Source organism: Emys orbicularis, chromosome 1 (assembly GCF_028017835.1).
Source record: "Emys orbicularis isolate rEmyOrb1 chromosome 1, rEmyOrb1.hap1, whole genome shotgun sequence".
NCBI classification, from domain to species: domain Eukaryota; kingdom Metazoa; phylum Chordata; order Testudines; family Emydidae; genus Emys; species Emys orbicularis.
Window position 1 is genome coordinate 154,725,749 of NC_088683.1, and position 27,981 is coordinate 154,753,729.

The window sequence follows — 27,981 nt, forward strand, 5'->3', positions numbered from 1 at the left end:
CCTCCTTCTGATTTCCAACCTGAATTTGTTTAGGGCCAGTTCATATCCATTTGTTCTTGTGCCAACATTCTCCTTGAACTTAAATTGCTCTTCACCTTCCCTAGTATTTATCATCCTAATGTATTTCTAGAGAGCAATCATATCTCCTCTCAGCCTTCTTTTTGCTAGACTAAACAAGCCAAGCTCTTCCAGTCTCCTCTCATAAGATAGGCCTGCTATTCCTCTTATCAACCTAATAGCTCTTCTCTGCACCTTTTCCAGTTTAAATTAATCTTTCTTGAACATGAGTGACCAGAATTGTACACAGTATTCCAATTGAGGTCTTACCAATGCCAATAATACATCTACTGGAAATGCCTTGCCTAAGGATTGCATTTGCTTTTTTTCACAGTCAGATCATGTTGGTGGCTCCTAGTCATCCAGTGATCGACCCACACACCCAGGGTCTCTCTCCTTCTTTGTCGCTTCCAACTGATGAGCCCCCAGGTTCTCAAAGAAGTTTTATTCAACTCTCCTCCTCATACTGTGATAGTTACATCTGAAGTTTCCAGATGGGTACCAGCTCAACATTTTTTTCATTCAAGGTCTTTGGAATGTCAAAAAATGCCATTTACACATAAATGCGTTAGACCTAGGAGATTTGTATATGCCCCTTATGTTGTTCCTCCCACACGTGCAGAATTCAAGTTGCCAAGGACAATATGTCAGCAATGTATTAAGTATATAGGAAAGACCTTATTCATCTCAGCTTTGTCAGGAAGCAATAAAACTGTGGGACTGGCATATCCTACACAACATTTATCTGTAAAAAGCAACAAAGAGTCCTGTGGCACCTTATAGACTAACAGATGTATTGGAGCATAAGCTTTCGTGGGTGAATACCCACTTCGTCAGACGCATGTATTCACCCACAAAAGCTTATGCTCCAATACATCTGTTAGTCTATAAGGTGCCACAGGACTCTTTGTTGCTTTTTATAGATCCAGACTAACACGGCTACCCCTCTGATACTTAACATTTATCTGATTCCCTTTCATGCAGTGGGAAATCACAACCAGATTGCAGATTGACTGAGCAGTGATTCCATGGGGCTGTATAAGTTCTGATAAGAATTTTGACTCTGTTTTGGTGTATTTTAGTTCAGTGTATTTTACAATATTTGTTTCATTTGAAAACTATAGTTTTGTCTAACTCCTCACTTAAAGTCCATTTAGCAGCAATAGCAGTGTTTCATATACCAATTGATAGTAAATCTATTTTTCACACAACTCAGTTAAAAGGGTTTATTAAACTTGTATCTGCCGACAAATAATCCATTTCCTTCATGGGACTTAAACTTGGTATTAAGTTATGTCTCCTCCATTGAACCTCTTCTCAAGGTGTTCTGGATATAGTAAGAGTCAAGCAATTTCTGCCCAGTCCTTGTCTAGGTGGTTAGACAGTGTATAGAGGAGAGTTATAAGATTTCTTCCCTCTCCCCTCCTGCAGGTCTTAGAGCTCACTCTACAAGGCAGGTGCTGCATCTGTAGCTTGCACTAGGCATGTTCCTCATATTAAAATATATAAAGTTGCCACTTGGGGTTCAAGTCGCACTTTCACTAAACACAGTGTGTTAGATTTGGCAGCCAGATCTGATGTACAGTTTGGCAGAGCGATACTTTATTTCTTGTTTAATTAGGACTCTGTTTCTCTCCGTCCACTCTTGGAATACTGCTTGCCAAACTATACCAAGATTGGGAATATGCAGAGGACACTCAAAGAAGAAATTAAAGTTACTTACATGTAACTGGAGTTCTTCAAGATGGACTCTGCATATTCCCTGCCCACCTTCCCTTCTTCTACGGAGTCCTCTAGACTCTGCATTAACAGTGGAAGGAACTGAGGCAGCAGTTGGCATCTTGCCCCCTTTTATAACCGCACCCTCAGTATGTGCTTGAACGCTGAGGGGAGGAGTAGAAGGGGCATGTGAGTGCTCTAACAGGCACTGCTACCAGAAGGTTCCACCATCCATGCTTCGGCCATCATTCCAGAGGACATGCTTCCATGCTGATGACACTCGTTAAAAAAATAACGCATTAATTAAATTTGTGACTGAACTCCTTGGGGGAGAATTGTATGTCTCCTGCTCTGTTTTACCCTCATTTACCCTATATTTCATGTTATAGCAGTCTCGAATGATGACCCAGCACATGTTTTTCATTTTAAGAACACTTTCACTGCAGATTTCACAAAACGCAAAGAAGGTACCAATGTGAGATTCCTAAAGATAGCTACAGCACTCGACCCAAGGGTTAAGAATCCAACGTGCCTTCCAAAATCTGAGAGGGATGAGGTGTAGAGCATTCTTTCAGAAGTCTTAAAAGAGCAACACTCCAGTGCGGAAACTATAGAACCCAAACCACCAAAAAAGAAAATCAACCTTGTGCTGGAGGCATCTGACTCCGATTATGAAAATGAACATGCATCGGTCCGCACTGCTTTGGATTGTTATCAAGTAGAACCCATCATCAGCCTGGATGCATGTCCTCTGGAATGGTGGATGAAGCATGAAGAGACATATGAATCTTTAGCGCATCTGGCACATAAATATCTTGTGACACCGGCTGCAACAGTGCCATGTGAACGCCTGTTCTCACTTTCAGGTGACATTGTGATCAAGAAGCAGGCAGCATTACCTCCTGCAAATGCAAACAAACTTGTTTGTCTGAGCGATTGGTTGAACAAGAAATAGGACTGAGTGGACTTGTAGGCTCTAAAGTTTTACATTGTTTTATTTTTGAATGCAGTTATTCATTATACATAATTCTACATTTGTAAGTTCAACTTTCATGATAACTACAGTACTTGTATTAGGTGAATTAAAAATACTATTCCTTTTGTTTTTTACAGTGCAAATATTTGTAATAGAAAATAAATAAAAAGTGAGCACTGTACACTTTGTATTCCGTGTTGTAATTGAAATCAATATATTTGAAAATGTAGAAAACATCCAAAAATATTTAGATAAATGGTATTCTATTATTGTTTAACAGTGTGATTAATTGTGATTAATTTTTTTTAATTGCTTGACAGTCCTAGTATTTAACTTTCTCAAGATTCACCTTGCAGAGAATTATAGATGATAATTTTCTAACTCATAAGGTATTGCACCCAACATGGGTAACTCTATTTTGGATCAAAAAGCCCATCCTGGTTCAGTGATGAAGTGAAGGCAGAAATAAGATATGAAAAAGCAATATTTAACAAATGGAAAAAAGGGGACATGAATAGCTATCAATATAAACTAGAAGTTATGAAGTATAGCAAATTGATAAGGGAAGTTAAAGACGTCAGCAGAAAATCCATGCCTGGCAGGGCTAAGAGCAATAAGAAGTTTTTAAAGTATTTTAGGAAAACAAGAAATCCTAGCAATGGTATAGGCCCATTACTAGATGGAAATGGCAGGAGTGTTCAATACATATTTTTTTGTGTATTTGGAAATAAGCAGGATAGTGTGTTTGTATGCCTTGAGGATGATGAAGTACTTTCCAGTCCATTAATAACTGGAGAGGATGTTAATATCTACTAGGGATAAACATTTTTTAATCTGCAGACCTGGATAACTTGCATCCAAGCGCCCTAAAAAAGCTGACTGAGCAGATCTCTCCTCCATTGATACTAATTTTTAATAAGTCTTGGAATACCAGGGAAATTGTGGAAGACTGGAACAGTGCTAATGTTTTGCCAATAATCAAAAAGGGCAAGCTGGATGATCCAGGTACCTATAGGACAATTGGCCTACATCAATCCCAGGCAGAATAATGGAAAAGCTGGTAGGGGATTCAATTAATAAAGAATAAAAGGATAGGAATATAATTATTTCCATAAATGTAATACACTTAGACTTTTGTAACTGTTTGACTTGCATGACATTCTGACTAAAAATTAGCACTATACACTATCACTAAAGCACCCTCAATTGATTAAGCACTGGCTAACTGACAGATCTTAAAAAGTAGTTCTCAGTGGAGAATCATTAGGGAGCAGTCTCTCTCATTAGTACTCAACCAGCCAACGTGCAATGCACCAGGCCTAGGACCAATCCCTGCAGAACCCACTGGCGGCATAGTGCGTTTACACTTGGGGCATTTGCATCGACAATGAGAGCAGTGCAGTGTGGGTAGCTATCCCACAGTGCAGCTCTCCCCCTTCTGCCGCTAGGTCTTGTGGGAAGGCGAAGGGGATCACAGTGCATCATGGGTCCGGGCTCAATGCCCTGTGATGCACTGCTTTCTGTCCCAGCATTCCGTCTTCAGTTTGTGGCATTTTTCAACATCCCTTGTTTTCTGCTCGCCCTGCCACATCTATCTGCAGGAATGGATCTTACACTGATCTCCACTGCTCTGCTAGCTATTACTAGAACATCACAAATGGCAGTGGAGTTATTCTTGAAGTTACGAAGGCAACGGCAGTCACAGTTGCCTAACGTGGTGTCCAACACAGAAAGCAGTAACATTAGATTGCTTTTAGCATTCACGGAGGAGCTGAACACAGTGGAACGTCACTTTTGGACTCGGGAAACTAGGACAGAATGGTGGGATCGCATCATTATGCAGGTCTGGGATGATGAGCAATGGCTGCAGAACTTTTGGATGCGGAAAGCCACCTTCCTAGAACTGAGTGCTGAGCTCACCCCAGTCCTGCGGCACAAGGACACCCAAATAAGAGCTGCCCTCTCAGTGGAGAAGCGCATGGTGATCGCAATGTGGAAGCTGGCGACTCCAGACTACTACCAGTCAGTCGTGAATCAGTTTGGAGTGGGGAAGTCGACCATTTGGGCTGTGTTAACGCAAGTGTGCAAGGCCATTAATCCCATCTGTGACATTATTGACATAAACTGTGACAATATAGATCATTGTTGCAACCAAGGTCCTACAGTTGCACCAAATCTTGTACAAAGGAGGTCAATAAGGTGTCTATGGAAAGGTTGTATTTTGCTGGTTATGATTATGCTGTCTATATGTGAGTATCGTTTTTGTTTTTGAAGTTATGAATATTGGCTGTGTACTTGTATCTCAATGTGTTTGATGCTAAGTAGCATCAGTGAAGCATTTGGTCAGCTTCTTGAGAAAGGACTATTCTGAGTAAGTGCCCAATCAAGAAAAACTTAACTGACAACAGACTTTGGGAGATGCCAATCCACATCTGAGCTCTCCTGGGAACATTCAAACTAACATGTAAACAATGGCGTCAGCCTGCAAAAAGCTGGATCATTCATGGACATGTGACTTGCCCAGGTGGCTACAAACTCCATCTTGTTGCTGTGATTTTGCACAGGAGAACAAAGGGGTTTCAGCCCCAAGAGAGAGAATATAAAAGGCCCTGGAAGCCTCTCCATTTCATCTTCAGCTGGCTCAAGAGATGGCCTCTCCACCCCAAAGAGATGCCTGAAAGAAATCGGAACAAAGGACAGTGTGAGTGATTGTTGGACCCAGGCCATAAACTACAACATGGGTCTGAAAAGGATTGGTCTCAGACTAGGAAGAAGTCCAGTCTGTGAAAGAAGCTTATTGGAACATCTCTGAGGGTGAGATATTCCCTTGTTCCTATGTTCGGTTTCCTATGGTATTAGGCTTAGACTTGCGTGTTTTGTTTTATTTTGCTTGGTAACTTCCTTTGTTCTATCTGTTATTACTTGAAACCACTTAAATCCTACTTTTTATACTTAATAAAATCACTTGTGCTTATTAATTAACCCAGAGTAAGTAATTTATACCCGGGGGAGCAAACAGCTGTGCATATCTCGCTATCAGTGTTATCGAGGGTGGACAATTTATGAGTTTACCCTGTATAAGCTTTGTACAGAATAAAACGGATTTATTTGGGGTTTAGGCTCCCAAAAAGACTGAATACTGGGTGCTGGGAAAGTCCCTGTTAACTGAGAAGCCCCTGGGCTAAGTGAATCTTAGTTTCTGTGCACTGCAGGGGGGCGTGGCCCAACTTCTTGGTCTGTGCTGTAGCTGACTGGAGTGTCTAATTCAGCAAGACGGGAGTGGAGGGAAGCCTTCTCTGGCAGGGGGGTTTGCTCTCAGTGGTATCCCAGCACATCTAGTGACAGTCTTGAGGGAGTTTCTGTGACCAAACTCATCACAGCATCCTGCTGTGAAAGACCGGGACTCTTGGCAATGTGCGTGACATTGTGGATGTCTTTGCAGACATGGGTATCCCTAACTGCGGAGGGGCGATAGATGGCACACATATTCCAATTCTGCTACTGGACCACCTTGCGACGGAGTACATCATTTGGAAGGGGTACTTCTCCATGGTTTTGCAGGCTCTTGTGGATCATCATGGGCCTTTCACTGACATCAACACGGGGTGGTCCGGAAAAGTGCATGACACACGTATCTTTAAGAACACTAGCCTGTACAGGAAGCTTTCCATATCAGAAGATCACCATAGGGGATGTCGAAATGCCCATAGTGATCCTGGGAGACCCGGCATACCTCTTAATACCATGGCTGAGTAGGTGCAGGATGACTGCGGAATGTGAGTTTGGCCAATTAAACCCGCGCTGGCGATGCCTATATGGCAGATTAGACCTCAATGAGGAAAATAGCTCCATGGTCATAACCACGTGTTGCATGCTGCATAATATTTGTGAAGGGAAGGGCGAAAAGTTTACTCAGGAGTGGACTGCCTAGGCACAACACCTGGCTGCTGATTTTGAACAGCCAGATACCAGGGCTAGGGTGGTGCAACATGGGGCAATAAGAATCAGGGATGCCTTGAGGCAACATTTTGAAGATGAAAACCAGTAATGTTCGTTGCTATGCTTGGGACTGCAATGGTTAATTACATTTGGTAGGCTAGGAAGCAGTTGTTATTGTTAAGGCCTAGGATTCAATGTAAGGAACTGATAAAAGTGCCTGTTGATTTGCAGGTGCCATCTGCTATCATAACTTGCATGGAAACAAATAAAAAGTGCTTATCATTCAAAGAACTTTGCTTTTATTGCCAAATAAACCACAACACCACATGCACACACATTGACACACACATTCTTGTTCGGGGAGAAGGTACTGGGGGGGCTGACTTTCAGAGCTGAGCATAAGTCCAGCTGTCGTTTGAAAAGCTGTCTGTGGGGGTGGAGTGCAGGGGAAAGCGCGAAGTCCCAGAAATCGGAAAGGAATGCGCGGGTGGAGTTTGGGGAGGGCATGGGAAAGAGTGCTGACTGTGCTGAAGGAGAGGGTGGGCATGCATCTGCTCAGTCTGGAGTGTTATGAGGGACTGCAGCATGTTGGTTTGTCGCTCCAAAACTTTTATCATCCTCTCTATGGTGTCCCTATTGTATGCATCATTTTCGTTTCTTTCCTGCTTGTCACTTTCCCTTACTGCTTGCGTTCAGTCTTTTCTGCCTCTGACTACTGCAGCACCTCCCGGAACATATCTTCCTTGCTCTGACTCAGGCATTTTCTTATCCGGCGCAGATGCTCTGCTGGTTGTGTGGGGAGGGGGGGCCTTTCAAGGTCATACCTGGAGAGGCACAAGTAACAATAAACAGTAGCATTATTGTTAACAACACACAGAGCATTGAAACATTGCATTAAAATACACCGCTGGTAACATACCTATCACTTCTAGGTGACCCTAATCAAGCACACATGCTGGCGAACACCCCAAGCCTGGTGAGTGCACCCAGGGTTAGGGGCATTGTTCATTGCAGAAATAAAATCTGAAAGGGTCACGGGGCACTGATGGGGGGCAACAGTCTAAACTTTCCCACCGTTTTCCACAGGCAGGGCTCATTATGGAAGATATCTCACTCTTGAGGGGAAGCAAGGAAGCAAGGGTGCATCTGTTACATGTTTATGGCTTCCACCCTGGTCCCTATGTTGTTCGCCTGTGTGCAGCTTTGGTCCCTGCCCAAGTAATTGCAGAGTGGCATGGGAAAGTGTCTCTCAATGGGGGAAGGAATAAAAGATGCTCTGCCAAGGAACCTCCAGCAGAAGATTTCCAAGTACCTCCAGGAAAGTTTCCTAGAAATCTCTCTGGAGGATTCCCGTGAAATCTCAGAGTGCATAAACTCCCTGTTCTGCCGTACTGCCTAGCTGCGCGGGGAAATGCTCAGCACACAGAAACACAGTCAGCCTTGTACATTTCTCTGCCCTCAACCTGCTTCAGAACTTCACAAAGCAAAACCACTTACCAGGGGTCTCCTCTCTTGCTTCTGGCACACCAGAGAGTGAGTGCCAAGACTGGCTAGACACCTCCAGAGCTGAGAACAGCTCCTGACTGGACGCAGCACTGGGCAACCCTGACATGGGCTCCACATCTTCTTCTGCCTCCACCTCCTCATCCATGACTTCCTCCACTGGCTGCTGACCTGCTGAAGTATCCATGGGGCTCTTGGTGGTGAAGGTGGGATAGCCGCTGAGGGTAGCGTCCAACTCCCTATAAAAATGGCAGGTCTGGGGCGCAGCACGGTTTGGCTTCCTTGCCTTCTGGTACGTGTGCCTCAGCTCCTTCACCTTTGCCCTGCACTGCAGCATGTCCCGGTCACAGCCCTTTTTGCGCAAGCTGGCCATAGGTCCTGGAATTCCGACATCTGGAGCGCAGCTGGGACTGGACAGCCTCCTCTTGATACCAGTCAGCTCTGTGTTCTTGGGGAACCAGGGTGCAGTATCCAGCCTGTCTGACTCATGAAGGACACCACCCCCCTCCCCCCAGCCTCTGCTTGAACCAAAACCAATCAGAGGAAAGACTTATGGAAAGCAATAAAAAGGCGGTGGGAGACACACCTAAACCACTCCTGACAAGGGTGACAGGATTAAGGCAACTCCCCTAGCCTCATATGCTTCAAAGGTGGGACAGGGAGGCATCTCTATTAGCATACAGAATGGAGAACAGATTCCAAGGCAAGAACTGCACTGAACTCCGGGACCAGAAAAGCAGGGAAGCACTGCATCATGGGGGATCTCTGTTCCAGATGTTAATGAACCTATGCCTGCACGCACCCAGGTCAGCAGTTATCAGACCAATTCTAGTAATGCATCCTTGATTGATATCCAAAATACTGAAGCTGCCCGATTGCATTATGAGCTCCCTTGAAGGAACACCAATCATAGCCAGGAATGATCAGTTCCTATTGTCTAGCCTAAAGAAAACCCATGAGTCATCAGTTTACCCATAAACAAATCTAGTGTTCTCCCTTGAACCATTGTTGTTTCCCTACAAAAACCCCTACCCATGCTCAAGTAAGTGTTCTGATGTCTGGACCCAAACTCTGCATCAGTTCCACTGGGAGTTAATCTTCTCCTGCCTGATCGTGCTGGGGGCTCTGCCTGTCTCCAGCACTCAGGACCCTTAGCTACAACCATCACCTGGGAACCCCAACCAGTTCAAGGTTCATGGATCTGTGAGACCCCAGCTCTCTCTCTGTCTCCCTCTCTTTCTCTCTCTCTCTCTCTTTTCTTTTCTACCTCAGGTATAACTTTTTAACCCTGATTTCTTTGATCAGGTATAGTTTTCTATATCTGACTTTTATAATCTTTAATAATGGAACTGTTTTGTTTGTTTAGGCTCTCCTTGTGTAGTTATCACTATTATTCAATAAATAACTTTTATGGTTAAGCTGGTTGCTTCCCTCCCTCTCTCTCTGAACTTTACTCTTTTGTGTTTTTGGCTTCTCCATTTACTCTGCAGCAACGCTCCTCTTACCTAAGCTAAAGATCCCTGTAGCGCCCAAAAATACTGTGGGGTTTGCTCATCAAGTGGGTTACTACCAGAACAATTGTAATGTGAAAGTGGGGATAGGGATGTGCTGAACCTGGGACATACGAGGGTGGCAGCTTGGAAGTGTTGCTCGACCCAGTCCGCTGAGTCCAGGGGCATAAAAGGGTGGCAGCCTGGAAGTGCTGTTCAACCCAGCCTGCTCAAGCTTACTCTATTCCGGTCGGTACCTGTGGCATATAAGGGTGGCAGCTTGGAAATCCTGCTTCACCCAGCCCACTGAGTCCAGGGACATATAAGGGGTCAGCTTGAGAGTGCTGATTGACCCAGTCCACTCAGACTTGCTCTGTTAATATGTGTGTGTGTGTGTTCATCTGATTCTGGGGCTGGAGGAACCCAGCCCTGGGGAACCTAGGTCCTGCAGGATAGCTCCATTGGGAGGGGATTTGCAGAAGGGAAAAGTAGAGCTCCATATGAAAACACAAGTGACACAAGCAGTACATTGATAGAATTACCGAACGCCCCCCCCCCGAAGAGTAACCCTAATAAATGAGCATACCCCAAAGTAATGGGCAAATCGGGTAACACTCTCCCCAAACACTCATTAGATCTGGTAGCTCCGCACTGCTCCAAGCAGGAGATCATTTGCTGCGTGGAGCCGCCATGGCCACTGGGGAGGATGAGATGTGGGCTCTGCACGCCAAGCAAACAGAAAGGAGAATTTCAAAATTCCTGGGGCTTTAAAGGGGGAGGGGCCCTGGAAGGTTGTTTACCTGGCATCAGGGCAGCAGAGTTGAAACTGCTGACCAGAGTGGTCAGGATGGGCATTGTGCGACACCTTCTGGAGACCAATTATAGCACAAAAATCAAGCATGGTGTCTACACTGGCACTATGGTGCTAAAACTTTTGCGTAAAAAGCCTTATGACTCTCGTCGGGGTGTTTTTACTGCAGCACTGCAACTGAGGAGTTTTGTCACAAAAAATGGCTTTGCAGTGCATACACCTCCACTGTGTAGACAAGCCCTTATACTATCTAGAGACATAACACATATAGATAAGATGTTAAGATTGAAAACATTGCTAGTCTCCTCACTCTCAAACCCTCTCTCACACACATGTGGGTGCACTTGCATGTTGTTGGGCAGACAACTGCTGTCTTTTCAGTAGTTTTGATCTGTTATCACTTAAACTGTGGAGTGGGAGCACTTCAACACCTTTAGCTGGACACAGAAACTTTTAACATTAGATATCCCAGTGTATTGTGATAATAATGCAAATCTTTAGACCCACATAAGAAAAGCCCAGCAGATTACATTATTTTTTGGCAACTGGCAAATTCATAAAAAATCTGGCCAGGCTGGTGAAATGCCAGCCAGATGATAACCCTAATAGGACAGTATCTTCAGGGTGGCACTGGGCCATGGGGCACATACATGCATGAGAGTGTGCCTGCTGTCGCCCTTGGGCCCTTTAAGAATGGGGATTGCCAGAGTTTGTAGTTTCCAGACAGGGCACATGATAGTAAAGGGTCCACCGTTGAACAAAAACCCCTGAAGGAAGACCCTATGTAGGGACCAAGCAGGAGGCCTAGGGCAGTGGCTCTTAACCTTTCCAGACTACTGTACCCCTTTCAGGAGTCTGATTTGTCTTGCGTACCCCCAAGTTTCAACTCACTTTAAAACTACTTGCTTACAAAATCAGACATCAAAATACAAAGTGACACGGCGCACTGTTACTGATAAATTGCTGACTTTCTCATTTTTACCATAGAAAAATAAAATAAATCAATTGGAATATTAATATTGTACTTACATTTCAGTGTATAGTATATAGAACAGTACAAACAAGTCACTGTCTGTATGAAATTTTTGTTTGTACTGACTTCCCTGGTGCTTTTTATGTAGCCTGTTGTAAAACTAGGCAAATATCTAGATGAGTTGATGTACTCCCTGGAAGACCTCTGTGTACCTCCAGGGATATGTGTACCCCTGGTTGAGAACCACTGGTCTACGGGATAGCCAGGAATGGCTACCTAAAGGGAGGGGCATATCCACTCCTTTCCTAGCTTGTGGAAAGCAGAACAGGGTTCTGATACTCAATGTTTTGTGTTGTTTTGAGACTTGTAGATTCTGTTTATTAATAAAACCAGCCCTGAGGAAAGGGACTTGGAACGAATCTTGAGAATTTGGGCTTTATTTTGACTACCCTGGCTGGTGAATCTGCTCATTGGCTTAAAAGCCAGTGTTAAATTCCTAGAGGTGACTTGTTCTGTTGCCTCATGGTGAAGCCATGGCATTGTCATTTACTTGTGTTTCATACTCTGGTTCCTCATCCTTTTAACCAGTCTACATGTGCAGAACTAATCTGGAGTTTTTGGAGCTCAGGAAAACTGGTATCAATAATATAGCTGTAACCAAAACAAATAAAAGGATTACTACTTTTGTGTATTGCTTTAAAACCATGTGAGAGAATAGATATAGAAATGATGCATCCAAGTTATGTGTCTGTTTAAACAACATTAAATGGCATCTAGAAATGTTTCTATTTCATTGTGACACTGTAATTTATGGGGTTAGATAGGTTAGTGAAAATTGGCAGCCTTTGTATTATGTTGAATTTGACTCCAATTTTGTTGATTTGAAAAGTATTAAGAAGCAAATAGGGCATGAAACACTTCATTTTCCCTTGTTATGATTAGCTGTGCCAAAACATTGAGGCACAGGCCATGATGTCTATGTAGACAGTGTTTATTGAGATAAAATAATTGCTTCCTTGTCTGTAGTTATGGGATACAAATCCTGCTCCTTCATTCCTGCTGATTTTTCTCTCATATTTCTTCTCCTTTTTGAATATGTTGTTTCTTTTAAAAATGAAATGTGACAACAGCAAATTCCTAATTGGCTTTAGGCTCACTAGTGACATCCAGCTCAAATCCAATTTCAGTGGTGGTTTTTGAATGAGAAATAATTTGCAGGAAGGATTATTGTTTAACTTTACAAATTAAAAGGCCCAATCCTCCAAAACGCTGAGTGCTCTCAAATCATATTAAATCAGTGATAGTTGAGGGATCTTATCATTTTATAGGTGAGATCCAGAGAGAGAAAAAAACATATGTGCCTGATTTGATTTTGTGGGAAGCTTTTAAGATGCGCTTTGGTCTTGTCTACACTTGCAACAGCATGTAGGCTACATGTAGCTACATGCTGCAGTGAAAAGCAGGCTGCATACACACTTCTGGTGTGTAGCTGCACTCAGCAGTGAAAGTCTCTGGTAGTAGGGAAGCAATAGGGATTGCTGACTTTCCCCACTGCCTCCCCACAGCTGCAGCCTTTACCTGCTGCCTTCCCCCTGCCAGAGCCTTATCCGCTGCTGGAACCTTTCCCTGTCACCATCTCCCTCCTTCCAGAGCTTTTTGCCACTATTGGAGCCTTTCACAGCACCCAGGACACTACACTCCTAAAAATAGCAGCGTAGACATGGGAAGGACTGCTTGGGCATATAGAGAGCTGCTTAACTATGAAGGTTTTTTTGAACTATCAAGTTGTGAAGCCTATTTTTAAAAGAAATCACTTGTCATCCTAGATATAGGCTAATATCAACTTGCTGTATGTAGCTCTTCTAATAGGCAATCTAATGTGATGTGATTACTACACACAGTGTCTGAATATTGATGGTATCCTTTCACTGACCAGCTGTTTGTTCTTTCCTTCCCCCTCTCATGCTTCACTTTACATTTGTTGCAACTCAGTGGTGTGGGTCGAAACTGGGGCTGGGCTTCTGCAGGCAGCAGCATCCTGGCTGAATTTGGTACTCTGCACATGGAATTTGTCCACCTCAGCTACCTGACTGGGGACCCTGTCTACTACAACAAGGTTAGTTTTGTGCTGACAGTCGACTGTTATAAGAAGACTCAGAGTTGTGTACTGTGAATCTGATTAGGAATGAGAGAGCCTGATAGATTACAATAATGTTTTTTGGTAACAGACCAATTATTTCATTCTTTGCATTTATATTACCAAAATACATAGCTCTCCAAAGCAGAAAATTATGAAGACAAGATCTTTTTTATTTTTTGTACAGATATTTAGAAATGATGCTCATGACATATGTCTACGTGAGTAGCCGTTAAAAGGAAGTGCCCATCTAGAAAAAGCCCGCAAGAAGCCTGTTTAATTAAATTATGAAAAATTGCTGTTGAAGAAGAAAATCCAGATTTAAACAAATGTTGAAGGTAGATGAAAATTATTTTTGGTGATCCTGACTTTTGCTTTAATTTAGGTCATGCACATTCGGAAGTTACTTCAAAAAATGGACCGTCCTAATGGGCTTTATCCAAATTATTTGAACCCAAGGACTGGGCGCTGGGGTCAGCGTGAGTATTTTTATTATATTTTTTTAGTAATTAAAGTTTATCTTATACACTCAGAATAATGAATAGGAAAAATTACTTTGAATGTAAGAGAGAGAGACTCTAAAATTGAGGAGTATAGAGAATACACAGCATCATTTGTATTTGGAGTGCAAAAGGGTTTCCAAGACTTGAAGATATTTAATGGAATTATCTTTTATTTATTACCTCTCATAGTGATCATTTGTCTGTCTTGATCAAGTCTTACAGTACTTTTCCCCAAAGGCACTTCCCATATGACTTCGTGTCTCTGCCTCACTTACATTGATCAGCAACGTCTTCAGTAATAGTTATCAGGTTGGAAATCATTTCTTTGATTTTCTTCGACCTCCTCAAAAGTGGGAAGAACTGTTTCACATTTCTGTGAGCCAGCTGGCAAATAGATGTCACAGTTTGTGGGAGTACTAATTAGAGGTAATTATAACTCAACTGTATGCAGGGCCATCCCTAGGGGGTGCGGGGCCCAGGGTGGAAATGACGAATCCATCACTTCCAGGACCGACCCGTCACTTCTGGGACCAATTGCGCAGGCCTGTGGGGCCCCCCCCCAAAGAATGGGGCCAGGAGCGGTTGCCCCGATTCGCCGTACCCTAAGGATGGTTCTGACTGTATGGGATTGGTGGAGGACTATAGGACCTTTCACCTTTAGCTTGCAGGTTGGTAGTGACTAAAATTTTTAGCCATCTGGTTTCTGTTCAGTGGCCTATGTGAAGTGAATTGGTATCAGTCTAGTTTCTAATTTACAGATGTATGCATCATAAAAAACATCCTCACAAACGACACTAAAATTGGACCCCTTGATGGCATGCAAGATGAGAGCCCAAGCATTGACTAAGTCCTAGAGACATACATGATTCCTTGAATTGATTCTTCCAGGACAGAGTTGAAGCCATTACTGCTGCTGTGGTATTGTATTTGTTCTGTGGACAAAGAGAGTTCTTTTGCGCCAAGGCTTGTCAATCTAGTATCTTTCATTTAAAAAAACAACAACAAAAAATCTGACCAACCTCTCTTGTCATTAAAGAATGAATTCTGGTCCCATTTGAAGTCAGTGGCAGATTTCAGTAGGGCCAAGGTTTAGCACTAAATGCCTAGCAGAATTTCCCCAGAGCTTGTAAATGGAGAATTTGCTTCTATTTTTGTGTCCAACATGAGAAGAACCCAAATGCAGTTGTCACTGAGACAGAATATGAAGGGATTTGTCTAAAGTGATAAGTAAGATTAAATTCCACTGTAAGTGACTCCAGTACATTTTGAAAGTCAGACTAGATTATCACCCAATGGTCCTTTCTGACCTTGGAATCTACAGTATTAATCTAAGAAGTAAAAAATAGTAACTTTTGAAAAAAGGAGCATGATTAGTGGGCTAGTTTGTTTCAGCAAAGATTAGTTGTTTTTTAACCGTATGGCAAAAGCAAAGAGTGGGGAAAATATTACTCAAAGGAAAAAATTACAGTTTTGTTTCAAAATAAGACTTTTCATTCTTGTTTACATTTTGAAGCCTTCTGCTTCTGCTGGTGCTGTTTTGCCAAAAAGTTGCATCATTTGGCACATACGCAGGATTCTGTTTTTTTATTGCTTTTCAAAATTAATAGTCCCCAGGGAATGGAAATAATGCTATTAAGAGAGAATAAATATGATGGGCAGTGGATCATTTTTATCTTCACTGCTGAGGAAGTGGGGTGGGGACTCAAAGCACAATGTCTTACGAGTTCTGAGGAAGGACGGACTTGTGAATAAAGCTCACAACAGGGTCCAAGACTTAGGTTCTTAGGATAAAAGGAAATATTACTTTATATAATATGTAATTAACCTGGGTAGCTCACTGCCATCAAGCTATTATTAAGCTACTTATGGTTGCTACAGGGCATGCTACTTCCCCTCTCACCCTCTCTACATGCTCACAAAGAACCAATTTTAAAAGCAAGAAAATGCCATGTTAAGGGGGGTCTTCCTCACACATTCCCACTACATGTCAATTTATTCCACTGTCAGTGAGACACTTCAGCCCATCCTGGAGATGTACTTTCCACTTCCAACTCGCACGCAGTGTACTCCCCACATTCATCTGACTTGCACAGCAATGGAAAACTGTAACTCCAAACCTCAACTACCTTAGAATGGATACATGGAATACCTAGATTTCAGTTTATTGGAGGAGTTACGAAATCTTCTTAGGGGAAATATGAGTTTGAAGCTAAGGTTTTGTATTGCATCATGAGTCAGATGAATATCCTGTTTCTAGAAGTTAACTTATGATTACAGTCCTGAGAGGCTCACCTCATCTCCAGAACCTATCTGACTCACAGTAGCTTTGTCATCATATAGCTCTGTCATAACTATAAAGGGAAGGGTGACAGCTCTCCTGTGTACAGTACTAAAGTCCCTCCTGGTCAGAGACTCTAAAATCCTTTTACCTGTAAAGGGTTAAGAAGCTCGGGTAACCTGGCTGACACCTGACCCAGAGGACCAATGAGGGGACAAGATACTTTCAAATCTTGGGGGGGGAAAGGCTTTTGTGTGTGTCCTTTGTTTAAGGGGTTGTTCGCTCTTGGGACTGAGAGGGACCAGACATCAATCCAGGTTCTCCCCATCTTTCTAAACAAGTCTCTCTTATTTCAAAATTGTAAGTGAAAGCCAGGCAAGGCGTCTTAGATTTACTTTGTTTTCTCAACTTGTAAATGTACCTTTTACCAGAGTGCTTATCTTGTTTGCTATACTTTGAACCTAAGACAGAGGGGATTCCTCTGAGCTCTTTAAGTTTGATTACCCTGTAAAGTTATTTTCCATACTGATTTTGCAGAGATGATTTTTACCTTTTGCTTTAATTAAAAGCCTTCTTTTTAAGAACCTGATTGATTTCTCCTTGTTTTAAGATCCAAAGGGGGTTTGGATCTGTATTCACCAGGAGTTGGTGAAAGGAAGGAGGGGGGAAGGGTCAATCTCTCCTTGTTTTAGATCCAAGCAGTTTGGATCTGTATTCACCAGGGAATTGGTGAAAGGTTTCTCAAGGCTTCCCAGGGAGGGAATCCATCGAGAATGGTGGCAGCGGGACCAGAGCTAAGCTGGTAGATAAGCTTAGCAGTTTTCATGCAGGCCCCTACATTTGTACCCTAAAGTTTAAAGTAGGGATACAGCCTTGACATGGTGGCAGCGGTGGGATCGTTTTAAACCCAAAAGCCAGTAAGAGATTTTTTTTTCCTTCTAGCTGCTTGGAGAGCAGAGCTGAAGGTAGATGCATATCTTATCTCTCCTTGCCTGAAGGCAGAGGTGTTAAGTTTTTTTAACAAGGTCCTTTGTTAAGAGAAGGGTTCAATGAATGAGCAAACAACTGGTAAAGATAATTTACAAGCTGAATTGTGTTTTTTTTCTTTTTACATCCTCGGGAGTAGCTTGTTAGAAAGTCTCTGTTAACTCAGCAGCACTCAGCAGGAGCCTGAGCTAAATACATCCCAGTTTCAGTCAACTGCAGAGGGGTGTGGCCCAGCACAGAAAACCAGGAAAATGACTACCAGTGAAGCAGCTAGCAAACTAGAACTGGCCAGACTAGAAGCAGAAGAAAATGAGAAAAAACATCAGAGACTACTTCAAATTAAAAAACTTGAACAGGAGGCCCATGACAGAGAAGAGAAAGCCAAACAGGAGGCCCATGAAAGAGAGGAAAAAGCCAAAGAAAAAGCCAAAGAGGAGGCTCACAAGAGAGAGATGGAGCTGGAAAAAGCCAAACATGACAGAGAAGAGAAAGCCAAACAGGAGGCCCATGAAAGAGAAGAGAAAGCCAAACAGGAGGCCCATAAAAGAGAGATGGAGCTGAAAGAAAAAGAGATGGAACTGGAAGCAGCAAGGACTAGGCAGGGTGCATCAGACCATCCTAACAACTCCTCTCCAGGTACCACTTCCCATCCCAGGAAATTCCCCGCCTACAAGGCAGGCGATGATACTGAGGCCTTCTTAGAAAATTTTGAAAGGGCCTGCCTTGGATACGACATCCCTCCAACCCAGTACATGGTAGAGCTGAGGCCGCAGCTCAGTGGACCCTTAGCAGAAGTGGCGGCTGAAATGCCTAAGGAACACATGAACAGTTATGAACTTTTTAAAAACAAGGCCAGAATCAGAATGGGGCTAACACCTGAGCATGCCCGTCGGCGGTTCAGAGCCCTAAGGTGGAAACCTGATGTGTCATTTACCCGACAAGCCTACCACATTGGGAAAAATTGGGATGCCTGGATATCAGGAGCAAATGTTAAATCTACGGAAGAGTTGCCCTTCCTATTGCAAATGGAGCAGTTTTTAGAGGGTGTTCCTGAGGAAATAGAAAGGTACATCCTAGATGGGAAGCCCAAAACTGTAACCGAGGCGGGGGAGATTGGAGCCAAATGGGTGGAGGTGACAGAAAAGAAAAAAGCTAGTAGCAGTTGGAGCGAATATCAGAAGGGGCAAACCGAAACAAAACCTTATCACCGGGGACAACCCAAGGCCCCACCCACATCCCAAGGGAAACCCCAGACGCCTTCTCACCCCACCACACCAGTCTCCATCAACCAACATCGCCCCGGTGATACCTTAGCAGGGCGATGTTTTAAATGTAATGAACTGGGGCATATAAAGGCTCACTGCCCCAAGAACCCCAACCGATTACAGTTCATTACACCCCAATCACACCAAAGAACCCCAGACCCAGATGCCTCTCTCATACCCTTGGAGAGAAGGGAAACCTTGAGAGTGGGCGGAAAGAAGGTTATCGCTTGGAGGGACACTGGGGCACAAGTGTCAACTATCCACCAATCCCTAGTGGACCCCAAACTCATCAACCCGGAGGCTACAGTGACAATTCAACCCTTCGTGTCACAGTCTGTAACCTTGCCTACAGCCAAGTTGCATGTCCAGTACAAGGGCTGGTCAGGAATGTGGACTTTTGCAGTCTATGACAATTATCCCATTCCCATGCTGCTGGGGGAAGACTTGGCCAACCACGTGAAGCTAGCCAAGAGGGTGGGAATAGTCACCCGCAGCCAGGCTAAGCAAGCTTTCACCCCCATCCCTGTTCCTGAGCCGTCCACCAGGACCCCGTCGGTGTTACCGGAGACCCAAACACAGGTGGTGGAACCAGATCCCCTGCCAACGACTGCAACAGCCGTAGTGAATCCAATCCCAGAGACCCAGCCAAAGCCAGTCCCAGAACCGGAACTGGCAACGCAACCAGCACCAGAAACATTGTCAGCACTGAGTCCAGCGCTTGCAAGCCCGTCTACAACTCCAATGCCAGAGGACACCAGCGAGCCTGAACTGGCGGAAGCAGCAGATAACCTTACCCAAGAGGCTCAGCCAGAGCCTGAGATACCACATAGTGCACCAGCGAACAGCGGTTCACAGTCAATGGAAACAGCCCCAGCACCTGCATCGCTTCCAGAGGGACCAAGCCCCAGTCCACAGTCCAAGGAGGAACTGATGTCTCCAGCATCAAGGGAACAGTTCCAGGCCGAGCAGGAAGCAGATGACAGCCTTCAAAAAGCTTGGGCAGCGGCACGGAGCACCCCACCGCCTCTCAGCTCTTCTAACCGATCCCGGTTTGTTGTAGAAAAAGGACTTTTATACAAGGAGACTCTTTCTGGTGGGCACCAGGAAGACTGGCATCCTCAAAGACAGTTGGTAGTTCCCACTAAGTATCGGGTAAAGCTCTTGAGCTTAGCCCATGATCATCCCAGTGGCCATTCTGGGGTGAACAGAACCAAAGACCGGTTGGGGAAGTCCTTCCACTGGGAGGGAATGGGCAAGGACGTTGCTAATTATGTCCGGTCTTGTGAGGTGTGCCAACGAGTGGGAAAGCCCTAAGACCAGGTTAAAGCCCCTCTCCAGCCACTACCCATAATTGAGGTCCCATTTCAGCGAGTAGCTGTGGATATTCTGGGTCCTTTCCCAAAGAAGACACCCAGAGGAAAGCAGTACGTACTGACTTTCATGGATTTTGCTACCCGATGGCCGGAAGCTGTACCCTTAAGCAACACCAAGACTAAAAGTGTGTGCCAGGCATTAGCAGACATTTTTGCCAGGGTAGGGTGGCCCTCCGACATACTTACAGATTCGGGAACTAATTTCCTGGCAGGGAACATGAAAAACCTGTGGAAAGCTCATGGGGTGAATCACTTGGTTGCCACCCCTCATCACCATCAAACCAATGGTCTGGTGGAGAGGTTTAATGGAACTTTGGGGGCCATGATACGTAAATTCGTAAATGAACACTCCAATGATTGGGACCTAGTGTTGCAGCAGTTGCTTTTTGCCTACAGGGCTGTACCACATCCCAGTTTAGGGTTTTCACCATTTGAACTTGTGTATGGCCGCGAGGTTAAGGGGCCATTACAGTTGGTGAAGCAGCAATGGGAGGGGTTTACGCCTTCTCCAGGAACTAACATTCTAGACTTTGTAAGCAACCTACAAAACACCCTCCGACACTCTTTAGCCCTTGCTAAAGAAAACCTAAAGGATGCTCAGGAAGAGCAAAAGGCCTGGTATGATAAACATTCCAGAGAACGGTCCTTCAAAGTAGGAGACCAAGTCATGGTCTTAAAGGCGCTCCAGGCCCATAAAATGGAAGCGTCGTGGGAAGGACCATTCACGGTCCAGGAGCGCCTAGGAGCTGTTAACTATCTCATAGCCTCCCCCACCTCCAACATAAAGCCTAAGGTATACCATGTTAATTCTCTTAAGCCCTTTTATTCTAGAGAATTAAACGTTTGCCAGTTTACAGCCCAGGAAACTGATGACGCGGAGTGGCCTGCAGGTGTCTACTATGAAGGAAAAAGGAATGGTGGCGTGGAAGAGGTGAACCTCTCCACGACCCTGGGACGTCTGCAGCGACAGCAGATAAAGGAGCTGTGCACAAGCTTTGCACCGATTTTCTCAGCCACTCCAGGACGGACCGAACGGGCATACCACTCCATTGACACAGGTAATGCTCACCCAATTAGAACCCCACCCTACCGGGAGTCACCTCATGCCCAAGCGGCTATACAAAGGGAGATCCAGGACATGCTACAGATGGGTATAATCCGCCCCTCTACCAGTGCATGGGCATCTCCAGTGGTTCTAGTTCCCAAACCAGATGGGGAAATACGCTTTTGCGTGGACTACCGTAAGCTAAATGCTGTAACTCGTCCTGACAACTATCCAATGCCACGCACAGATGAGCTATTGGAAAAATTGGGACATGCCCAATTCATCTCTACTTTAGACTTAACCAAGGGGTACTGGCAAGTACCACTAGATGAACCCGCTAAGGAAAGGTCAGCCTTCGTCACCCAGGCAGGGGTGTATGAATTCAATGTACTCCCTTTCGGGTTGCGAAATGCACCCGCCACCTTCCAAAGACTTGTAGATGGTCTCCTAGCAGGATTGGGAGAATCTGCAGTTGCCTACCTCGATGATGTGGCCATTTTTTCTGATTCATGGACAGAACACCTGGAGCACCTGAAAAAAGTCTTCGAGCGCATCCGGCAGGCAGGACTAACTGTTAAGGCTAAAAAGTGTCAAATAGGCCAAAACAGAGTGACGTACCTGGGGCAGCAGGTGGGTCAAGGAACTATAAATCCCCTACAGGCCAAAGTGGATGCTATCCAAAAGTGGCCGGTTCCAAAGTCAAAGAAACAGGTCCAATCCTTCTTAGGCTTGGCCGGATATTATAGGCGATTTGTACCACACTACAGCCAAATCGCCGCCCCGCTGACAGACCTAACCAGAAAGAAACAGCCAAATACAGTTCAGTGGACTGATAAGTGTCAAAAGGCCTTTAACCAGCTTAAGGCAACACTCATGTCTGACCCTGTGCTAAGGGCCCCAGACTTTGATAAACCGTTCCTAGTAACCACAGATGCTTCCGAGCGAGGCGTGGGAGCAGTTTTAATGCAGGAAGGACCGGATCAAGAATTCCATCCTGTCGTGTTTCTCAGCAAGAAACTGTCTGAGAGGGAAAGCCACTGGTCAATCAGCGAAAAGGAATGCTACGCCATTGTGTACGCGCTGGAAAAGCTACGCCCATATGTTTGGGGACGGCGTTTCCAACTACAAACAGACCATGCTGCGCTACAGTGGCTTCATACCGCCAAGGGGAATAACAAAAAACTTCTTCGGTGGAGTTTAGCTCTCCAAGATTTTGATTTTGAAATACAACACATTTCGGGAGCTTCTAACAAAGTGGCTGATGCACTCTCCCAGGAAAGTTTCCCAGAGTTAACTGGTTAACAATTGTTCTTGTAATGAAACATATTGTTAGTTTTTATATAATCAGTAGTATGTCTAAAGGTACATGTGTCTTGTTAACTCTGTTTTCTCCTAGAACTCCAGGAAGAAATCACAGCCAGTGTGGAACCGAACGTCCAACACTATCTGTGATTTGGGGGGCGTGTCATAACTATAAAGGGAAGGGTGACAGCTCTCCTGTGTACAGTACTAAAGTCCCTCCTGGTCAGAGACTCTAAAATCCTTTTACCTGTAAAGGGTTAAGAAGCTCGGGTAACCTGGCTGACACCTGACCCAGAGGACCAATGAGGGGACAAGATACTTTCAAATCTTGGGGGGGGAAAGGCTTTTGTGTGTGTCCTTTGTTTAAGGGGTTGTTCGCTCTTGGGACTGAGAGGGACCAGACATCAATCCAGGTTCTCCCCATCTTTCTAAACAAGTCTCTCTTATTTCAAAATTGTAAGTAAAAGCCAGGCAAGGCGTCTTAGATTTACTTTGTTTTCTCAACTTGTAAATGTACCTTTTACCAGAGTGCTTATCTTGTTTGCTATACTTTGAACCTAAGACAGAGAGGATTCCTCTGAGCTCTTTAAGTTTGATTACCCTGTAAAGTTATTTTCCATACTGATTTTGCAGAGATGATTTTTACCTTTTGCTTTAATTAAAAGCCTTCTTTTTAAGAACCTGATTGATTTCTCCTTGTTTTAAGATCCAAAGGGGGTTTGGATCTGTATTCACCAGGAGTTGGTGAAAGGAAGGAGGGGGGAAGGGTCAATCTCTCCTTGTTTAAGATCCAAGCAGTTTGGATCTGTATTCACCAGGGAATTGGTGAAAGGTTTCTCAAGGCTTCCCAGGGAGGGAATCCATCGAGAATGGTGGCAGCGGGACCAGAGCTAAGCTGGTAGATAAGCTTAGCAGTTTTCATGCAGGCCCCTACATTTGTACCCTAAAGTTCAAAGTGGGGATACAGCCTTGACAAGCTCTTTGGGGAGCATCTGAATATGGCTATCAAGGTGACAGCAGTCCTCATGAGGACGGAGAATTAGTAGAGGAACCCTTAGATGTTCCCCCCTCACCCTCTATTCATTTTCACCAGATGAAGCCATCACTCCAGGATTGACCTCTCCCCCACCCCACAGAGGACTTCAGTTTTTCAGGAGGTCACTTCTTGAGGAGTACAGGAGGAGCTTCTGCAAGATAACTCGCACACCCTCCTTGATATTTTACAGACTCCTATCATAGAAGGAGTTGCCCTTTCTATCAGCGAAGCCTTTCTGGAGTCAGCGAAAACCCTCTGGCAGACCCCAGCCTCTATACCTCCTGTGGCCAAGCGAATGAACAGGTGATATCAAGTCCCTCCACAAGATTTTGACTGTTTCTTTAACCAACCTGTTTCTTATTCCTTGGTGGTTACAGCCAGTCTCATCAGTCCTGTCCTAAAGCCACTCCCGAGGATATGAAATTTAAGAGGCTAGATTTATACAGCCAAAATATTTATTCCACCACCTCTCTTCAAATGAGAGCTGCTAATTATCAGGCTCTCTTGTCAAAATGTAATTTTATTTTTTTCTGCAATTTCTAAATTTGCTGACAAGTTGCTAGAAGAATATGAGGATCAGGTTTTGGCTTTGGTTTCTGAGAGACGCCTTATGGCTCAAATATCCCTTCAAGTAGCAGTAGATACTACTGATATGGCCTCAAATTCTATATGCATTGCAATTTCCGCAAGGTGTTCTTCCTGGCTGCATGCTTCCGGTGTTCCAAAGGAGCTGCAGAACACAATAGAAGATTTACCCTATAAGGAGTCTAAACCCGTTCTCTACCAAAACGGACAATGCCATGCAGACACTGAAGGACTCCCATGCAATGTGTCGTTTGCTAGGAGTTTACAAAAAGGAAACGGTTTAAGCCACAATCTTACTCCAGACCTTCTGTCCAACAGAGGTTATAGTATGCTCCCAAGAGAATATCAAGACCTCCTTGAGGTCGCCACCTGTCTTTGTTGACGGGAGGCCCTTCTTACCAGCGGGTGCTCAGCACAGTAGGGGAGGGGATATGTTACCCAATTTACCTCCCTCCTTTTTCCCAGCCCACCTTCCCTGTCTCTTTACAGGGACTCTCAAGACTGTATTACTTCAAGTAGTACCGTCTCTTCTGGAATTGGGAGCAATACAAGAAGTTCCTTATCAACATAAAGGGAAAGATTTCTATTCCCAGTACTTCCTGGTCCCACAGAAATTTGGTGGTCTTCGTCCTATTCTAGATCTAAGGATATTGGAACTATTTCATCCAGAAAATCAAATTCAGGATGGTCACCCTTCCTTCCATTATCCCTTCCCCAGAGATTCATATGCTGCTCTCAGTTTACAGGACACATATTTCCATGTGGCAATTCATCCCTGCCACAGGCAGTACCTTCAATTCATAGCAGGCAACAACCATTACCAGTATACCATGCTTCCTTCAGGCTGCCAGCTCCAAGGGTCTTTACCAAATGCATGGCAGTGGCAGCAGCCCACCACCAGCTGGGCATTCAAATATTTCCTTACCTGGATGATTGGGTAGTTTATGGAACATCAAGTGACCAGGTCCAAAACGGCATCCTAATAACCAGACTGCTGTTTTTCCATCTGGGCCTGAAATTAAATTTGGACAAATCACAATTACAACCAATACAGTGCATAATCTTCATAGGAGTGGACCTCGATACCATGACCACCATGGCTTACCTTCCAAAGGAAAGATTTCAATCTATAGCCTTTCTTTCAGAAAGCTTCAAATCCAACCCAATGACATTGGTGCATACCTGCCTGCAGCTATTGGGCCACATGGCCTTGTGCACATATTTAACTTTGCATGCCAGACTTCACCTTCACTGTTTTCAGGCCTATCTTGATTCAGTGTATCGTCCCTTCCAGGAACCCTGTGGACATGCAGATTTGCCTTCTTGTGCGAGTGCTTCAGTTTCTGGATTGGTGGTTAGATACCTGAAATGAGTGTAAAGAAGCTTCCTTTCTGTCACCAGAACTGACTATGAGTCTGGTGACAGATGCATCTTCCAAAGGCTGGGAAGGGCCCATCTCAGTCAACTCTAGGCACAAGCCCTTGGTCATCTGAGGATGTTTTGCTCCACATAAATGTGCTGGAGCTCTGAGCTGTTCTTTGAGTCTGTGCAATGTGTATGTTCACTTCAAGAACCAGGTGAAACAAGTTCTTATGGACAATACCCCTGCCATGTTTTATCTAAACAAGCAGGGAGGTGCAAGATTGTCTCAGCTATTCCAAAAAGCTATCCTTCTCTGGAATCTATACATATATCACAATGTCTTTCTGACAGCCTTCCAGAAGTGAGAAACACACTTTCAGATTGCCTCAGAAGGATTTTCTTAGACCAACATGAGTGGTCAATCAGGAAAGACATTCTCCTTCAAATTTTCCACCACTGGGGATACCCAGTAATAGACTTATTAGTGACCAACCTGAACAACCAGTGAACAAGGTTTTGCTCCAGAGTGGGCCACAGCTTAGACTCCATCACAGATGCCTTCCTCCTGTGGTCTAGTCATCTTCTGTATGCCTTCCCTCCAATTCCTTTCATTCTGAGGATATTCAGGAAACTGAAAAGAGACAAAGCAACATTAATCCACAGAAGTGTTGGATTATCTGTTGCACCTGAAATCTTCAGGCCTTTCAATTTGTTCTTTGAGAGTCCACCTGGCTCTCATGTCTGCACTACATCTGCTAGTAGATGAGTTTTCCATTTTCTCTCACTCTCTGGTTTTTGAAAGGGCTACTCAATGTTTACCCTCCTGTGTTTGATCATGTAACTGTATGGGATCTCAGTCTAGTCCTCTCCAAACTCATAGGACCCCCCTTCAAACCTACGGCTACAACCTCACTACCTTTGTTGTCTATGAAAACAACATTTCTGGTGGCAATTGCTTCCACAAGGAGGATTTCAGAACTTCACACTCTCTTGACTGATCCTCCTTCCATAGTCTTCCATAAAGACAAGGTTTACCTTAGGCCACACCCTAAGTTTATGCCTAAAATACTGTCAGCTTTCCATTTGAACCAAACTAATTCATTTGCCAGTGTTTTCCCCAAAGCCCCATTCTTCTAATGCTGAAGGAAAACTTCATACCTTGGACATTCATAGAGATTTGGAGTTCTACCTAGACCACTCTAGATCCTTCAGGACTTCTCCCAGGCTTTATGTAGCCTGCACTGAGAGAGTTAAAGGGCAATCACTGTCAGCAAATCTCACATTGGATTCTGACTGCATTAAGCTCTGCTACAATCTTGCTAAAGTCTCTCATCCACTGAGAATTATGGCTCACTTCCCCAGGGCTCAGTGCACTTCATCAGCCTTTCTGAGCAATGTTCCAATAGCTGATATCTGCAAGGCAGAGATGTGGTCGTCTGTGTATACTTTTCCCATTCATTACACCATCACACAAGTCTCTCAGGACGATGCCAACTCTGGCAAGTTGGTGTTACAGTCTCTGTTGAGATGATCCAGAGTCCCTCCTCCTGTAAGGGAATTGCTGATGCGTCACCTGCAGTGTAACACATACGTGCACAAATCACTCGAAGAAGGAAAAACTATTACTTAGCTGTACAGTAACTGTTATGCTTCAAAATGTGTTGCGCACATTTTCATCCCATGACCCTCCCACGTTCCCTGCTACTTCAGGTGTGAAGGAATGGAGAGAGAAGCAGCAGACATGCCCCATTATTCTCTTGTCCGAGAGCATTAGGAGAGATGGGGTGTATGAGCTGCTTAGTGGTACTGCTGCCAAAGTCTCTGACTTCAGTGCATTGACGCATATACCCATAAACATGCCAATGCATCTCAAAGGACATTAACAACTGTATATATAAAAGTAATTATTTTTCCTGAAATCAAGCATCACCCTCAAAGATGTAACACTAGTATTTATGGGGACTGGATGCTCAGGGCATTGCGAGTGAGCCACAGAGTCATTCACCAATAGGTAACGGCTAGAATCCTGCCTACCTCAGCAGGGATTAAAACATGTTCCCGTCTAATGGTCCCTGTGTGACAAGGTTCTAGTTCCAGGTCCCACATCATAAACTCACCACCATGCTTTGTACTAGAGTACAATCTGTTCAGAGCAGGGGAGAGGGAAGAAGCGAGGGCGCTCAGGGGAGGGGGAGAGGGTGGAACTGTGCGGGGAAGACACGGGGGCGGGAAGTGGTGGGGGGAAGAAGTAGGGCGGGGGTGGGACCTTGGGGGAAGGGGTGGAGTGGGGCGGGGCCTGGTCAGAGCCGGGGGGAAGCACCCCCTGACAAATTGGCGCCGAGTTTCTAATGGGTGCTCCTAGGGACAGCCCTGATTAGTACCATAGCAAACACAGCATTAAAAATCCTTTAAACTTTTTTATTAAAGAAACAGAAAAGGACAAACAGAGCATCTAAAATCTAAAGTATTTAATATGGCTTTCATTTTAATATTTTTTGTTCCCTTTCCCTGTAGTTGGAAACAGTTTTAGAAGGAAGGAACCCCTTGTTTGACAGTATTTCAGATGGTGTTAAATATGGTAATAACTGTCCTTTTTAGAAAAAGAGCCGAAATTAGTTAAGGTGGAGCTGTTGCTGTCTG

At 44.4% G+C, this 27,981-nt stretch overlaps 1 protein-coding gene across 1 annotated transcript in view; it reads left to right on the forward strand.

The window, feature by feature from the left end:
- The window catches only part of MAN1A2 (mannosidase alpha class 1A member 2), a 333,986-nt gene that overhangs the window by 224,202 nt on the left and 81,803 nt on the right, over nt 1-27,981 (forward strand). The window contains exons 7-8 of the mRNA XM_065408870.1: nt 13,461-13,584; nt 13,991-14,084. Of these exons, the coding sequence (XP_065264942.1) occupies nt 13,461-13,584; nt 13,991-14,084 (218 nt within the window). The remainder of the gene's footprint in view (nt 1-13,460; nt 13,585-13,990; nt 14,085-27,981) is intronic.